This window comes from Phoenix dactylifera, chromosome 6, assembly GCF_051530095.1.
Source record: "Phoenix dactylifera cultivar Ajwa chromosome 6, Ajwa_hap1_PhDact_Kaust_v1.1, whole genome shotgun sequence".
Classification (NCBI taxonomy): domain Eukaryota; kingdom Viridiplantae; phylum Streptophyta; class Magnoliopsida; order Arecales; family Arecaceae; genus Phoenix; species Phoenix dactylifera.
In genome coordinates this window covers 1563916-1580817 of record NC_143195.1, presented here as the reverse complement: position 1 = coordinate 1580817, position 16902 = coordinate 1563916, and the positions used below count along the sequence as shown (strand labels likewise).

The window sequence follows — 16902 nt, the reverse complement described above, 5'->3', positions numbered from 1 at the left end:
GAAGTTGGCAAGAAACATCCTTGTCTCTACTCATGTTTTTAAGCCATATAACCTAAAATATAGTTTACATCCCATGCAGAAAAAAAAAACAACAAAACTACAATAATACCCGTTGTTGGGTGCATTTCTCTATCCCTACTCGTTAGAGTAAGAAGACTCCTCAATGTTTGGTTGGGGTCTCATTTTAGTCGATGGTCCCATCATGGATTAGGCCAATTGCGATCAAAACAATGTTCATGGGGGAGGTAGGTAGCAGAGTTGATTTGCTGGTCAAGCGAAGGATGAATTATTTGAGAGTCTGATTTCCTGTCGAAATTTTCAGTATCGTTGCATGAAATTGGAGGTAAAGTTCTAAGGATGTTGTGTAATTGAACTCAATTAGCTGGTTGATTAGAGAGAGAGAGAGAGAGAGAGAGAGAGAGAGAGAGAGAGAGAGAGAGATTGGGCTATATGCGAGTAGATCTCCATTCAGATTCGGTCAGCTTTAGATTGGATAATGGAGGTTCTACATCGATGATCCAAGCTGTCTGATATAATTTACTTCCTCTAAATTGTTTACATACCAAAAATCCTGCGATTAGAGGTGCTTAGTCTGTGCATCAAGGTCCAAAAATGGCCAGTCTAAATAATACTAAGTGTGTGTGTATATATATATATTATCACTTGATGCATAGGCTAGAGATATGTAAATCACATAATTTTTGGTATCTAAGCAGTTTAAATATAGTAGATCACATTTCATGATTTAGATCATAGAGAGGCTGCTATTGTCTAATGTAGAGCTAATCTAATCTGAATAGAGGTCCATTTGGGAGTAGTTAAGTCCAAGTCTTTGTTTATATAAAAGAAAAATATATTTTTTTTAATTTTTGAGTTGGGGGAAACGAGTCTACCCGCCAACCAAAGAATGCGAAGGGCAGACACCTTGACTTGTCAACCAGGAAGTTCACATTGGCCTTCTTGGCTATTCCAATGACGCGTCAGTTAACTACTGCTCCCAACCACCCTTGCCTCCGCCATAAATTCGAGCTCCTCCACCTCCAAGCTTACAACCCTCACAAATAAGTAATCTCCAAGTCCTTGGAGGATTTCCTCTCTGCATCTTCCTTCCCTTGCTACCGTAATTCCCTCCCTCCCTCTTGGACCTCACTGCAGTACTAATGGCGTCCTCGCTAACCTTCAGGGTTCACCGGCACGAGCCCGTGCTTGTTGCTCCAGCGGAGCCCACCCCGCACGAGTTCAAGCGCCTCTCGGACGTCGACGACCAAGAAGGCCTCCGCTTCCAAATCCCGGCGATCCAATTCTACCGCCACGATCCCTCCATGGCGGGGCGTGACCCTGCGAGGGTCATCCGCGAGGCCCTCGCCAAGGCCCTCGTCCACTACTACCCATTCGCCGGCCGGCTCAGGGAGGGGGCCCGCCGGAAGCTCGTGGTGGAGTGCACCGGGGAGGGGGTGTTGTTCATCGAGGCGGATGCCGACGTCCGTCTCGAGCAGTTTGGCGATGCTCTGCAGCCGCCGTTCCCGTACCTCGAGGAGCTCCTCTACGACGTCGAGGGCTCCAGGGATGTGCTCAACTGCCCTCTCTTGTTGTTTCAGGTAATTAACCAAAAGATTACAAATGATACTTCATTTTTTATTAAGAAAAAAATAAAAAGGTAACAAGCGATTAGCTCTACTATATATATACTCTAACAGCAACAGCAAAAGAGCCGTAGATTTACCAAAAAAAAAAAAGAAGAGCCGCAGATTTACCAAATAACAAACTAAATTAAACATCCAGGGGAGTTGCAGGAAAATTTTTTTTTCTTGATTTCGTTAAATTGTTTTAACAAAGCCTTTAGAATCTAACACAACCTTGCGAAGAAGTAGACAACAAAACATTCTTTTTTTGTCAAGTCATATCACAATAATTTTTTAAAGTACTGTCAAGTCATATCACAATAATTTTTCTTTTCTTTTCTTTTCAGGTGACCCGGTTGCGGTGCGGTGGGTTCATCTTCGCCATCCGTCTCAACCACGCCATGTCGGACGCGCCCGGTCTGGTCCAGTTCATGAACGCGGTGGCCGAGCTCGCCCGCGGCTTGCCTGCCCCCACCGTTTCCCCCGTCTGGAAACGCGAGATCCTGGAAGCCCGTCACCCGCCACGCCCCGCCTTCGCCCACCGCGAGTACGAGGAGGTCCCCGACACCAAGGGCACCATCATCCCGTTGGACGACATGGCTCACAGGTCGTTCTTCTTCGGCCCCGGCGAGATCGCTTGTCTCCGGAAACGCTGCCCCCCTCATCTCCGCAAGAGGTCCACCTTCGAGGTCCTCACGGCGTGCCTCTGGAAGTGCCGCACCGTGGCTCTCTCCCCCGACCCCGACGAGGAGGTCCGCGTAATCTGCATCGCGAGCGCCCGCGGCAAGCAGTCGACCAAGATACCGGAGGGCTACTACGGCAACGCGTTCGCGTTCCCCGTGGCGGTGTGCGCGGCGGGGAAGCTGTGCGGGAATCCGCTGGGGTACGCGCTGGAGCTCGTGAAGAAGGCGAAAGGTGAGGTGAACGAGGAGTACATGAAGTCGGTGGCGGACCTGATGGTACTGAGAGGGCGTCCGCACTTCACGGTGGTGCGGTCGTTCGTGGTGTCCGACTTGACCAAGGCCGGGTTCAGAGACGTGGACTTCGGGTGGGGGAAGGCGGTGTACGGTGGTCCAGCCAAGGGAGGGGTCGGGGCCATCCCAGGGGTGGCCAGCTTCTACATCCCCTTCGAGAACGCCAAGGGGGAGCATGGGATCGTGGTTCCAGTTTGCCTGCCTGCTCCGGCCATGGAGAGGTTTGTGGCCGAGATCGATGCACTGATGAAGGAGCCTGCCGCCGAGGAGAAGATGGAGAGCACCACCTCACACCCCCTCATGTCTGCACTTTAAGAAACGTCTCCGTTTGCATGCGACCAAGAGTATCAGCTTCTGTTCTTGTTTGCTCGTGTAAGATTGAGTTGGTGTTGTTTACTCCAAGGATCGGATACACATATCCTCTTTGTTTATAATTAAGTTTGAGCAGTCGTGGGCTTCTCCATAGCGCGTACCAATTATGTGCTGCGGTTAGACAAGGCTCGTATGACTTCTAACTAGCAAATAGGTGTTATAGTGATATAAAATCTAGTACAGTTGAGGACTTTCCCAACTGCTGCTACTACAACAACAATAAAATGGAGGAAGCTTGATGGTATGCTTTGTGACCAGCAACATATCGAAGTTATGGGTTGTGCTTCGGCTTTGGATACTTGGCTTTCAACTTGTACCTGATTTCTTATAGAAAAAACCTAGCTACCATGGTAAAGGAGGTTCACAGAGAGGAGCATTCATGGATCGCAGACAGGCAGAACAAAAGGCAAAGATAGAGAAGAAGAAAACAAAACGGAAACATGCGGAGAAGGCTTGAGGCTATGATGGTAGTAGTAACTCAAAACAATAGGAGTGTAGAAAGCCAGCTTGAGATCCTTGTGAAATGCTCGGCAAAACTCCTTTTCTGTCAGCAGTTGTTCGGTAGCTAGATCTTATCTTGGTCCTCTTTAACTGATCATAACTGTCTTTAAAATAATCGTAACATCCAACTACATAAATTTGGCCATGCAGGGTAAAGTTTCGATCCTCTTAGTACGAAGAAAAATTCAGGGGCTCTTAGGATATTCAGGGGCTCTTAGGATGCATGGAAAGGAATCTGGTTAGAACTATCATTGTCTAGTTGCCACACATTCTTACTACTCATCTAAATACGATATATATATTATTTTAAGAGATACCATTTTAGTTTGAGAAATAATTTTAGGAGGCACAGTAGCAAAGATAATTACCGGCCGGGTCTAAACTCTATTCATTTTTATTCGGGCTTAGGGCTAGATCTATTTAATTTTTTTCATTCCTCGGAATATCTCCGTATGTCTTCTTTTTCTTTATTTAAATTTGGGAGAGGGGTCACTCAATGATAATTTGGTTGTTCAGGGATGACTTCTAATTCTGTGAAAGAGATTGATGAATGATTGGTGGAAAAAAGTATTATGGTGCCCATCTATATAGATTTGAGTAATATTTGAAATTGAATGCAATAATCTTGAAGTTGATAAAGTGGGAAGACTGAAGTTCCTCTAGAAAAATTGTACCCTTGGCCTATATCATGCTTCATTAGCAAGCCTTATGTTGCCATTTATATGCATTCAATTTTTAAAAGGATGGCAAAAGCCCCTTCAAAGTTCAGAGAATATAATATAATCATTAGACCTCAGGCTTGGCATTGCGGATGGTAGAGTAGTTGAACGCAAGACCTTCGTAGGCTTTATAATTTATATAATTGAATAACCTATGAGATTGACTAGGTGGGTTGCTCCTTTATGTTCTTAGTCCCGGTAGCCCAGTTGCAAGGATTGCTTTAAATTTGGCCTTAAAATTAAATTTATGTTATATACAGGTTTTTTCCCTTAAAATTACAAAAAGATGTTACTCTTTGGCAACCATCCATGGATTGTCATCTCAATATGACCGAGTTATTTTTGAAGAGGTTAATATATCGCCGAAAGACACCGAGAATTTAACTAATTATTTCAATGTGGATGTCCAGTCATATGTGATATTTCAAAAATGAGGTGGCTTATTGTATAAAAAAAAAGGAAATATGCTGTCAATTGATGACGAGGGGTTGTGGCTTGAAGAACTCCTAATTATTTAGCTTGTTTACTCTATGCTGATATTGTAACCCAAATGTTTTAGTATGAATTCAATCAACTTTTACTTATGATCTACTAGGCTAGTGAAATGTCGAGATATACAATTTTGAACTTTTTTATAATATAAATTAAAATATTAATAATTCTTGATTTTTTTTCTTGAAACTAAGATGGGAGAAAGGCCGGCTTAAATCAGGTAAGAGCTAAATTGGTGGCATAATATTCAATGTACTAAACTAGTTGACACTATATGGGTATGTTTGATCGGTGGAAGTTGGATTGTATAATAAGAATGGCAATGGATGATTTCTATTCCAACTTTATTTTAATTATAAAAAATAAAAATATTTTAATTGTTTAAAATTTAATTTTTTTATTTATTTTTTGGTATAATGGTGGCTCATGCCCGTCGGATATAAATGCAGCCAATAAAATTAGAGAACAAATGGCCACAGGGAGATTTTGGCGTGGAGGCGTGGTCTACCTGGATAAAACCTACTGAGTGATGTGATCCAGTTTGCAATTTTTATTTTTTTAATATTTAAATTTTATTTTAATTTCAGTCATAAAAGGAGGTAACAAGAAAACAAAAAAAGGGTGGGCGAAGAGAGACAGAGAGAGCTGGGGGGAGGGGAAGACGAAACAGACGAAAAAACGGGAGGCGAGGCGAAGGGCGCCACGGGATTGGAGAAGCCGGGAAAAGGAGAGCAGAGAGGTGGCGCAAAATCTCGTAGGTAGGGTCGAGAGAGAGAGAGAGAGAGAGAGGGATGTTGGGGGAATGTGGTTTTCCCCCCAGTACATGGGAACCTCGTCACCAGAAGACCGCATAACGGCCGACCTTAGACGGCCGAGGTCGGCGTCCGACCTCGGAACGTCCGACCCGGAGAGCTCCCGACCTCGGAAGTCCGTCCTCGTCGCCCACCTACCACGGCTGTGCCCTTCCGAAGTCCGGCCGGGGGCCATACCCTGCCACCGCCCCAGCATTTATTACGCATGATCTCTGCAAACCTGCAGTTCACTCAACAATTAATGCACATCTCCGACTCACTCAACAATTAATGCACATCTCCGACGCACTCAACAATTAATGCGTGTGGCTCCTATCATCTATGGATCCTCAGCTCTCCATGGCAAATCGGCTCAGCAGGGTCCCGTCGGCCGTGACAACTCTTTGACCCCGGCCTCACCTCCGACATCAATGCAATGATTCACCCGATCGCGCGCCAGTTCAAGTCGTACGACGGCCTCACCTTCGACATCAATGCAATGATTCACCTGATCGCGTGCCAGACCAATCAACGTGCTGAGTCGTACGACGGCCTCGCCCTATCACATCACAGGTAATCCGACCTCCTATAAAAAGGGGACTTTTGCTTCCCGATGGGGGTTGGACTCAGAAAAACTCAGGAAAAACTTACCTCCTTTCTTCTTTAAACGAAGTTTCCCCCCTCTGACTTAAGCATCGGAGGGCCGGCGCCGGAAGACCCGGCCACTGGCTTTTCTGCAGGCACCCCGACGGAGGATGCCGCTCGCCGACGGATCGCCATCCACCTGTGCCCACCAGCAGCTCCCCCTCCTCAGCCGACGACCGCCCCCGGGTCCAATTTCCAGCAACAGTTGGCGCTAGAGGAAGGGCCCGAGTCGCGATCATGAAGTTGAGAAGTAAGGGAGCCTCCAACATTTTCCGGTGTCCCCCGCAGGGTTCTGGACACTCCATCCAGAATTCGCCTACTCCGGCTGACCCGGTTCCTCAGGTCCAGCCGGAGCAATTTAATGCCATGGTGCAGCAAGTCCAGGCCTTGGCCGCTGCCGTCCAAGGTCTGCGACGTAAGGAGGCCTTACCTACGCTCTCCCCACAGGCCCAGATCCTGCCGGAATTTCCTCCCAACGGCCCGATTCTTCAAGGCCAGAACCTTCATGGCTCTTCCAGGGCCAACAACGAAGGGCGAGCTTCCCCCCAGAGAGAGCTGCCGGGGGGAAGTCTCAACAGAAGACCCCAACTCTCTGAAGCCGAGTCGGCTCCGGTCCACCGTGAGCTGGAGCAAACCACGGTGACGATTCCTCGGGTTGGGTAGCTCGACAGAAAAGTCGAGCACTTGGAGCGCCAGATCGAAGCGCTCCACAGCAAGAAGGCAAAACAGGTGGGGGATTTTGAATTTACCACCAAGTCCCCCTTCTCCCGCCAAATCGAGGACGAGCCGGTCCCCCCGAGGTTCAAGATGCCTCAAGTGGAGCCCTACAGCGGAGTTACCGACCCCCTCGACCATTTGGAGAGCTACCGAGCTCTCATGGCACTGCAAGGATCCTCGAAGGCCGTGCTCTGTAAGGCCTTCCCGGCGACCCTCCGAGGGACAGCTCGGCTTTGGTTTTCCGGGCTGAAGCCGAGCACGGTATCTTCTTTCGAGCAGCTCGGCAGGCAGTTCGCTACCAACTTTGCTGCCAGCCGATGCCAGCGGCGGACGTCGGACTCCCTCCTAGATATCAAACAGAAGGAGGGGGAATCCCTCAAGGAGTATCTGGACCGCTTTACCGCCGCCACGTGGGAAGTCCGCGAGCTGGACCAGTCAATAGCCATGTCGGCCCTAAAAACTGGGGCTCGTTCCTACCGATTCCTCTTCTCTATCGAGAAAAGCTTTCCCGCCGACTTCACCGAGATGCTGGCCCGAGCTCGGAAGTATGCTAAGGCCGAGGAGGCTATCGCCTCCAAGCGGGGTGCAACCGAATCAGCTTCAAAGAAACAGAAGAAACGCCGCGAGGAGCGCGGCCGCCAAAGAAGCCGATCCCCCCGCCGAGAGAAGAACCTTCCCCGGCTGAGAAGCCCGCCTCGACAGCGGGGATAGCCTCAACAGAGGACCCCGCCTCAGCCAAGGTCCCCACCGCGGTCTCGGACATACCCGGGGAGGTACGAGAACTACACCCCTATCAATGCACCCCGGGCCGAAATTCTGATGGAAATCGAAGGTCGAGACTTCTTCCGACCTCCGCCTCTTATGCGGGATACAGGAGTTCCCCGCAATCCTAGGAAGTATTGCCGCTTCCACCGAGACCATGGGCACGACACGGAGGACTGTTTTCAGCTCCGGGATGAGATTGAGGCGCTTATTCGCCGCGGAGTACTCAATCGGTTCGTAAGGAACCGACGTGAGGAAAGTAGGCCAGTGAAAAATGCCACACCGTCCGAAAATCCGGATGACAACAAGCCTATCGCCGACACTATCAATGTAATCAGAGGAGCCTCGGCTGGAGGATCAGCCCAAGAAGGAATCTCCCCGAAGCGCCCGCGCACTTCTGAAGTCATTTCGTTCTCGGACGAGGACTTGGAAGGGGTTGAGACCCCTCACGATGATGCTGTGGTCATCCATGATTGTAAATAAATTTGATGTAAAACGTGTCTTAATTGACAATGAAAGTTCAGCTAATGTTTTGTACTACCATGTCTACCAAAAAATGGGGTTACCAGAAGGCCAGCTTCGGAAAATTAATACCCCGCTGGTCGGATTCATCGGAGACTTGGTCCCAGTCGAGGGCGAGGTCAGCCTTCTTGTTACGGTCGGCCTCGCTCCCCAGGAAAGTACTGTGAGGACGGATTTTCTTGTGGTCCATCTACCCTCAGCCTACAACGCTATCCTTGGGCGGCCAGGGCTAAATGTCCTTCGAGCCATGGTTTCAACTCGCCACCTACTCATGCGATTCCCCACCAACCAAGGAGTAGGCGAGGTCCGCGGGAATCAGTTGATTGCCAAGCAGTGCTACATGGCAACCCGCAGAGTAAAGCAACCAACTGAGGCGCCGAGTCGGCGAAAGTCATCAGCAGGGGCGCCAACTCAGGCAACGAGCCCCTCGCTACCCATAGAAACCCTGGACGCAAGGGACGACCTCTGGAAGAAGCAAGTAAAGCCTGGTGAGCTTCTTGTTCAAGTTTCTCTACGAGAAAATTTTCCGAGCTAACTGTGCAGGTCGGCTCCAGCCTTGGCACTCGCGAGAGGGATCACCTCATCAGCTTCCTGCGGGACAATGTTGATATCTTCGCTTGGTCGCCCGCCGACGTACCAGGAATTGACCCTGAGGTCATGGTCCACCGACTCCAGGTGAAGCCAACCTGCAAACCTGTGAAGTAGAAAAAGAGGGGCTCCGCCCCAGAACGACAGCGAGCCGCAGCCGAGGAAGTGGATAAACTCCTTGAAGCCAGTTTCATCCGGGAGGTTTCCTACCCAGACTGGCTCGCCAACATAGTCCTCGTAAAGAAGGCCAATGGGAAATGGCGCATGTGCGTGGACTACACTAACCTGAACAAGGCCTGCCCGAAGGATGGTTTCCCCCTTCCAAGCATCGATCAGCTCGTCGATTCCACCTCAGGACATCAATTGCTGACCTTCATGGACGCCTTCTCGGGATACAATCAAATCCGAATGGCGCCAGAAGATGAGGAGAAGACGGCCTTCATCACCGACAAGGGCACCTATTGTTACAAGGTGATGCCTTTCGGGCTGAAGAATGCTGGAGCCACATACCAGAGGCTGGTCAGCCAAATTTTTGAAGATCAGATCGGCCGAAATATGGAAGTTTATGTGGATGACATGCTGGTGAAGAGCGGAGTGGCGGAACGCCATGTAGCTGACCTCAACGAAACATTCTCCAAGCTTAAGAGGTACCAAATGAAGCTCAACCCAGCGAAGTGCGCGTTCGAAGTTACCTCGGGCAAATTCCTGGGTTTCATAGTGACCCAGCGCGGAGTTGAAGCCAACCCCGAGAAAATTCGAGCGCTGCAAGAGATGACGCCTCCGAGGACAGTCAAAGAAGTGCAGCGACTTACTGGGCGGGTCGCCACCTTGGGGAGATTTGTCTTCCGATCGGCTGAGCGCTGCCTCCCTTTTTCAAAATTCTTAAGCGGCCAAAGGACTTCCTGTGGTCGGAAGAATGCCAGCAAGCCTTTGAAGAGCTCAGGCGCCTTCTGGCCTCTCCCCCGCTACTCATCAAGCCTCAGCAGGACGAGGTTCTTTACTTGTACCTGGCCGTCTCCCCGGTCGCAGTAAGCTCAGTCCTGGTCCGGAAAGAGGACAAGCTCCAGAAGCCAGTCTACTATATCAGCCGGGTCCTCAGGGATGCTGAGACCCGATATTCTAAACTCGAGAAGACAATTTTTGCCCTTATCATTTCAGCTCGGAGACTCCGGCCTTATTTTCAAGCACATACAATAGTCATACTGACCGACCAGCCTATGAAACAAATACTGCAAAGGTTGGATCGTGCTGGGAGGGTTGCCAAATGGGCGGTTGAGCTCGGGGAGTTTGACCTTGAATACCGGCCCAGGCCGGCCATTAAAGCTCAAATACTCGCCGACTTCATCGTGGAGTGTACCCTGCCAGACGACTCCGAGCTACCGCTTACATCTACAGAGGGGATCCTGAGGTTGCCATGGGTCCTATATTCGGACGGGTCCTCGGCTTCGGGGGGTAGCGGAGCTGGACTCATCCTCACCAGCCCGGATGGAGTGGTGGTTGAGCAAGCCCTACGCCTCGAGTTTCCGGCCTCAAACAACGAGGCAGAATATGAGGCGCTTATTGCCGGACTCAAATTGGCGAAAGAACTGAAGGTGGAAGATCCAAAGGCCTTCAGTGACTCCCAGCTGATAGTAAGCCAGGTCCAGGGAGGCTTCGAAGCAAAAGAGCCATCGATGCGGAAATATCTCCAAAAAGTGCGGGAACTCACATCCGCCTTAGGTTCCTTCAGCATCCAGCACATTCCCAGAGCGGAGAATCTCAGGGTGGACCAACTGTCTAAACTGGCGACCTCCCGCATGAGCGAGCTTTCCAAGGAGACGGCGCTCGAGTATCTTCGAACACCCAGCACAGAGGAACCTGAACCAACCATGTGCATCGACCTCGAGCCAAGCTGGATCGACGGGTTCATTCGCTATCTCCAGGACGGAACCCTCCCTCACGATGAGATGGAGGCCCGCCGGATCAGGCGTCAAGCTTCCCGGTATGTCCTATATGAAAACAGGCTCTACCGTCGGTCATTCACCTCTCCTCTTCTTAGATGTCTCCGCCCCTCGGAGGCGGATTATGCCCTCTGAGAGGTCTACGAAGGGATTTGCGGAAATCACCTGGGAGGTCGGGCGCTAGCCCATAAGATCCTGCGGCAAGGATATTTCTGGCCCACGCTCTAGAAAGACGCAACAGACTTCGTTCGGAAGTGTGACCGGTGTCAACGGAACGCCAACATCCAGCGCCGACCTTCGGCCCCGCTAACCTCAATTATCGCCCCCTGGCCGTTTGCCCAGTGGGGGATCGATATTCTGGGGCCCTTTCTCCTGGCCACCGGGCAAAGAAAATTTTTGGTCGTCTCCATCGACTATTTCACCGAATGGGTTGAAGCTGAACCTGTGTCCCGGATTACCGAGCAAAAGATGCGGGACTTTGTTTGGAAGTCTATAATCTGCAGATTCGGACTCTCCCGTATCCTTATATCTGACAATGGCCGGCAGTTCGACAACATCCACTACAGAGAATTTTGCTCCGAGCTCGGCATCGATCACCGCTTCACTTCGGTCGCCCATCCTCAGGCAAATGGGAAAACTGAGGTAACTAATCATATCATTTTGCAGGGACTCAAGGCTAGGCTTGATCGATCCAAAGGACATTGGGTCGAGGACTTGTACAACGTCCTCTGAGCATACCGGACAACATTCCGATTGCCCACTGGAGAGACCCCCTTCAACCTGGCATATGGCACGGAGGCTGTCATCCCGCTGGAAATCGGCCTCCCCTCCTCAAGGGTGGAGCACTACGACCCCGACTCTAACTCTTTCCGGCTCAGAAATAATCTGGATCTTGTCGAAGAGACACGAGAGGTCGCCCGGGTCCGCATGGCAAGGTACCAGCAGAAAACGGCCCAGTACTACAACTCCAGAGTCAAGCCCAAGCTCTTCAAGGTGGGGGACCTCGTCCTTAGGAGAGCCGAGGCTTCCCAGCCAACCGAGCAGGAAAAGCTCACCCCAAACTGGGAAGGGCCGTATCAAATCGCCCGAGTACAACGACCCGGAACATACAAGTTGAAATCTCTCGAAGGGACTCTTATTCCGCGAAGCTGGAACTCCGAGAATCTACGGATGTATTACCAATGAAACCCCAAGGGGTTCTAGGCAATCAGGAACATGGATTCAGTCTCCTCTTTATAATGATTCGTCTCTTTACAATGATTATGATTATCTCTTCTAATATTGGGTCGTTTGTGATCCTCAGATACCCCGATTAAGGTCGGGATGCCCCAAGCGTCAACCGTAGAGTCCCAAACTCCCTCGACCTCGGGAAGCATCGCAGGTCGATAGAGCATTTCCAGACCCATCGACCTGGCGCACGATTCCTCGACTAAGGTCGGGATGCCCCGAGGGTCGACCGTAGAGTTCCAAACTCCCTCGACCTCGAAAAGCGTCGCAGGTTGATAGAGCGTTCCCAGACCCATCGACCTGGCGCACGATTCCTCGACTAAGGTCGGAATGCCCCGAGGGTCGACCGTAGAGTTCCAAACTTCCTCGACCTCAGGAAGCGTTGCAGGTCGATAGAGCGTTCCCAGACCCATCGACCTGGCGCACGATTCCTCGACTAAGGTCGGGATGCCCCGAGGATCGACTGTAGAGTCCCAAACTCCCTCGACCTCGGGAAGCGTCGCAGGTCGATAGAGCGTTCCCAGACCCATCGACCTGGCGCACGATTCCTCGACTAAGGTCGGGATGCCCCGAGGGTCGACCGTAGAGTTCCAAACTTCCTCGACCTCGGAAAGCATCGCAGGTCGATAGAGCATTCCCAGACCCATCGACCTGGCGCACGATTCCTCGACTAAGGTCGGGATACCCCGAGGGTCGACCGTAGAGTTCCAAACTCCCTCGACCTCGGAAAGCGTCGCAGGTCGATAGAGCGTTCCCAGACCCATCGACCTGGCGCACGATTCCTCGACTAAGGTCGGGATGCCCCGAGGATCGACTGTAGAGTCCTAAACTCCCTCGACCTCGGGAAGCGTTGCAGGTCGATAGAGCGTTTTCAGACCCATCGACCTGGCGCACGATCCCTCGACTAAGGTTGGGATGTCCCGAGGATCGACCGTAGAGTCCCAAACTCCCTTGACCTCGGAAAGTGTCGCAGATGGATGGAGCATTCCCAAACCCCCCTGACCTCGAGGGGCGCCATCGAGTTCATAAGAAGCCCAAGTTTCGTCGACCCCGAGCCAAAAAGTGACTCCGAAGGACGGCTAGGAAACAAGGCAACCCACTCCGCTACAAGGTGCGCAATTTCGGAGGTGCAAAAGGTACATCCCGCTTGACGCCCGCCTTGTTACATTTATCTATCTGCGTATTGCCAGCGAAATCCCGATTGAGATCGGGACCTTATCCCGACCGAGGCCGGGTTGCCCCTACAAGTTGATTTAAGACCAAGGTCCCGCAGACCTCATGCATGCTCTATCTACCGATAACCACCATGACAACTCATGTAAACCCTCGTAAGGGCCCGATTCGGCCCCCATACGTCGAGACGTCGATCTCGACCCGTAAAAATAACCCCGACCCCGGACGTGCCGATTAAGCTTAAAAAGGCTGAGGTACCCTCTACTGACCCCGACCCCGCTCGCCGGAACCTCGGTAAAGCCCGAGGGCAATAATCATGAAAGCCCTGGTGATGGTTTGACCACTGGCTCACGCTCTCCTTCAGGGAACAGCCCTAACATTTCTATGGACCTACGCTCTAAAACACCAAACTCAAAGGCTCGGTCAAATACCTTAATAGCGACCTACGCGAATCCGACACCGCCCCTCTTGGGGCCCGAGGTCCGAGCCCGGTACCTCAAAAATCCAAAAATCGAAATGGGTGACCTCTGCGAGCTTCAAATCCGAGCTCCAAGACTTGGCGAAACTTTTTAGGATCCGGGTTCAGAGCCCCCCAACCAGCGTGATCGGGACTTAGACATTCAAACAAGTCGGGCGAAAGAAAAACAAAACACAGCTGAGAAACAAGTCTTTATTGAAAAGCAGCCTAAAGACTGGAATACAAGTTTGAGGTCAAAGCGTCAGCCCTGCTTACAATTGGAAAGAGTAAAAGGAAAAACTAGACATGGAATGGCGAAAGGAGGTCGGCAGTCCAACAAATTTGGAAGCCGACCTCATTTACAAAAAGGAAAAGAAAAACATCTAAGTCCTAAGGGGCAGCAGTGTCGCCGGCGTCACTCCCAGGGTCATCTATGGCGATGACCTGAGGGCCTTCAGTGAGCGCGGGCTCGGAGCTTATGGCGGGGACCTCAGCAGGCGCCTCGGGAGCGCCCTCGGTAACTCCCCCGCAGGGAGCCTCCATCCCTGCTGGCACGGCTGCATCCGCCTCGGCCTCGGCGGTCTCCTCCTCGGACGCAAGGGCGGCGGAAACGTCGTCGTCGGAGTTGGCGCCCAACCTCATCCTTGGGCGAATTCCCGAGAGGTCGAGCTGGGGGCAGAACCGAGTCATCTGCCTCCGGAAGTTGTCAAAACCGCGGAGGAACCCATCCACGGTCTCTTCCTCGAGCATGTCGCGGAACTCGTCCGAGTCTTTGAAGAAGTCCATGGCATGCTCAGCCCGCTCGAGTGCCTTCTTTTCCCGGGCCTCGAGTTGCCCGATCTTTAGGCGCAGGACTCCGCCCTCGTACTTGAGGCGCGCCACCTTGGATTGGGCCTCCGCCAAGCGCGCCTCTGAAGCACGCAAGGCCGACTTGGCCAACGAATGAGCAGCTCTTTCCTCCTCGAGCTCCTCAACGATGGCCAGTCTCCCGGCCTTTGTCGCCTCCCTTCGTGCCTCGGCCTCGGCCAGCGCGGCCTCCAGCTCGGCGATCCTCTTTTTGGCCGGCTCCAGTTGCCGGCTGAGGCGCCGAGTTTCTTCTTGACATCCTTGGGCGATGAATACCAAGGTGTCGACTTCGTGAACACGCTGCAAGAAAGAAAAGGAAGAAGACAGTAAGTAAATTATTTGTATACACTAGTGGCTGAAGGAAAATTAAGGGGATAACTTACCCGAACAGTGTTGCAATAAGCACTATCGACGATTGCCTCCAGGAACAAATTGCGGAACTCGGCCCGGTCTGCTGGAAGCATTGCGCGCCGAAATACCGCACGCGCGACATCGGCGTCGTGAAGAGTCGAGCTCCCCTCAAGGAACGGGGACCCCGGCTCAGCCGATTCTCCCCCCGGGCCCCGTGAAGTGCTCGGCCCCCCTGAGCTTGGAACCTCGGAGCCCCTGCTCTGCTCGGGCTCCGAGCGCTGCGACTCGACGGTCGCTTGCCCCCTCCGCTCGGAGATAGGAGCGGGGCAGAGAGGGGCCGCCGAATCCGACACCCTCGTAAAGCTCGGGGCTGCGTCCCCGGCAGCTAGCTCCCGCCCTTGAGCGGCTGTAGAGGCCCCCGCCTCCGGGCCTCTCGCCCCGGCCAAGGTAGAAGCGCCGGCCGACCTCGATTTTTTCCGAGGCTGGGGAATAGCCCCGCCGGCCTCGGCCTCCCGCCTCTTCAATCGGGAGAAGAGAGATGTGTTGCTGGTCGGCATGTGAGGAATATTTGAAACAGGGAAAATTTTTCTAAGTATCAGACCAACGTTAAAAAAGGAAGAAGAAACAGATAAAGTAAAGATGAAACAATACAACTACTCTTACCCTCGGGATGCGCCGAACTCAGGCCAATGCTCACCAAGGCGTCCTCTTTCAAGAGCTCGGCCAGGTTAAACCCCTTCCCGAGGCCCCGTAGGGCGTCCAGGACCCTCAGCTCCCTCGCCAAGGGCTCGGAGAGGCTGTTGAGAGCTTTTAGCCGAGGGTGCCCCCACCTCGGGTTAAACCCCCACGGCACCTCGGACGCAAGAAAGAAAAATTTCCCGTTCCACTCATGAATAGAGGAAGGGGCACCCTGGAAGAGTGACATACCGCCCCGAAAGGCGAAGTATAGCCACCCTCCATCCGCCGGGTTTTTCTTTAACAAAAAACACCGGCGGAAAATACTCACCAAGGTCGGGATCCCATGTGCGAGACAAAGGGATAAGAACCCGACTATGGTCCTCTACGAATTCGGAGCGAGCTGTGCTGGGACGAGCTGATACTCCACCAGTAAGCTGTTCACGAACTCGTGCAGGGGAAATCGCAGACCGGCCCAGAGCGTCTCGCGGTGAATCACGATCCGACCTGGGGGCGGCCGCATTACCCTGTCCTCCGGCCCCGCAGTTTCAAGATGAAACTCGGGCTGGAAAAAGAACCGGGAGCGGATCAACTCCAGCTCCTCCCCCGACAAACTAGATCCGACTTCATCCGGACTGAAACCCATCTCTAAGAAAAAGTACAGAGACAAAAGAGAGGAAAAGAAAAAGGGAAGAAGAGGGAGAAACCCCCTAACTGACAAAAGGAAGGAACCTACGGGGGGAGTCGCCAGAAATTGCTCCGAGCACCACCGGTGAGGTTTTTGTTGAGAAAGAGAACGAAGATGGAAACGGCAAAAAAGAAAGGGCAACCAGACAAGGCTCCTTTTAGGGCTGGGGGGTTTATATAGGCCCCCCTGGCGGCCCAGATCGGCGGGCTCGATTTTCACCCCCCGTCTGGATTGCGCCACGTGTCGGCCTCGGAAGCTGAAGCACCGCATTCATTCCGGACCGATGTGTCGAGTACAAAATCGATGCGCCGTCCCATCGGATCTCACGACCTCATCATGGGTCCGCAAGGCCGGACCGCCTCAAAAGACGAGCGAATGCCACCCCCGCTCCCTTCATTTAATAAGCCCCAGGGACGCGTGGAGCACTGATGTAATCTTAGCCTCCCAAATTTCTATTCGGCCAATACGAGATTAAAAGCGTCCGACCTCGGATCATACCACGTGTCCACTTTGAAGAACGAAACGACGTACCTATTCAAAAAGGGCGCCTCAACCACAAGATCAAGGCGCCGCCCCATCGAGCCCAGGGACCCCATCATGAGTTCGCCGTATGAAGTGATCTCGGAGAGTCAAAGGGCGCAACCTCCGTTATAAATGCTTCGGGATGCGTAAGGACGCAGACCCCATCATAAGTTCACCATATAAAACGACCTCGAAGGGCCAAAAGGCGCAGCCTCCGTTATAAAGGCTTCAAGACGCGTAAGGAAGCAGACATGATCCAATCCCCCTCGGCCTCGATAAATATAATAACGACTTCTACTTCCCGCGTCCGAGCTCGCA

At 52.1% G+C, this 16902-nt stretch overlaps 2 protein-coding genes across 2 annotated transcripts; both read left to right on the top strand.

Moving 5' to 3' along the window:
* The first annotated feature begins 1045 nt into the window (after window positions 1-1045).
* On the top strand, window positions 1046-3212 carry LOC103713019 (benzyl alcohol O-benzoyltransferase-like). Its single transcript, XM_039126936.2, has 2 exons — window positions 1046-1598; window positions 1970-3212. The coding sequence occupies exons 1-2, from the start codon at window positions 1161-1163 to the stop codon at window positions 2909-2911; spliced, it is 1380 nt and encodes a 459-aa protein (XP_038982864.1). The 5' UTR covers window positions 1046-1160; the 3' UTR covers window positions 2912-3212.
* Window positions 3213-9922: 6710 nt separating this feature from the next.
* On the top strand, window positions 9923-10780 carry LOC148703055 (uncharacterized). Its single transcript, XM_088724182.1, has one exon. The coding sequence runs from the start codon at window positions 9923-9925 to the stop codon at window positions 10778-10780; it is 858 nt and encodes a 285-aa protein (XP_088580308.1).
* The last annotated feature ends 6122 nt before the right edge of the window (window positions 10781-16902 follow it).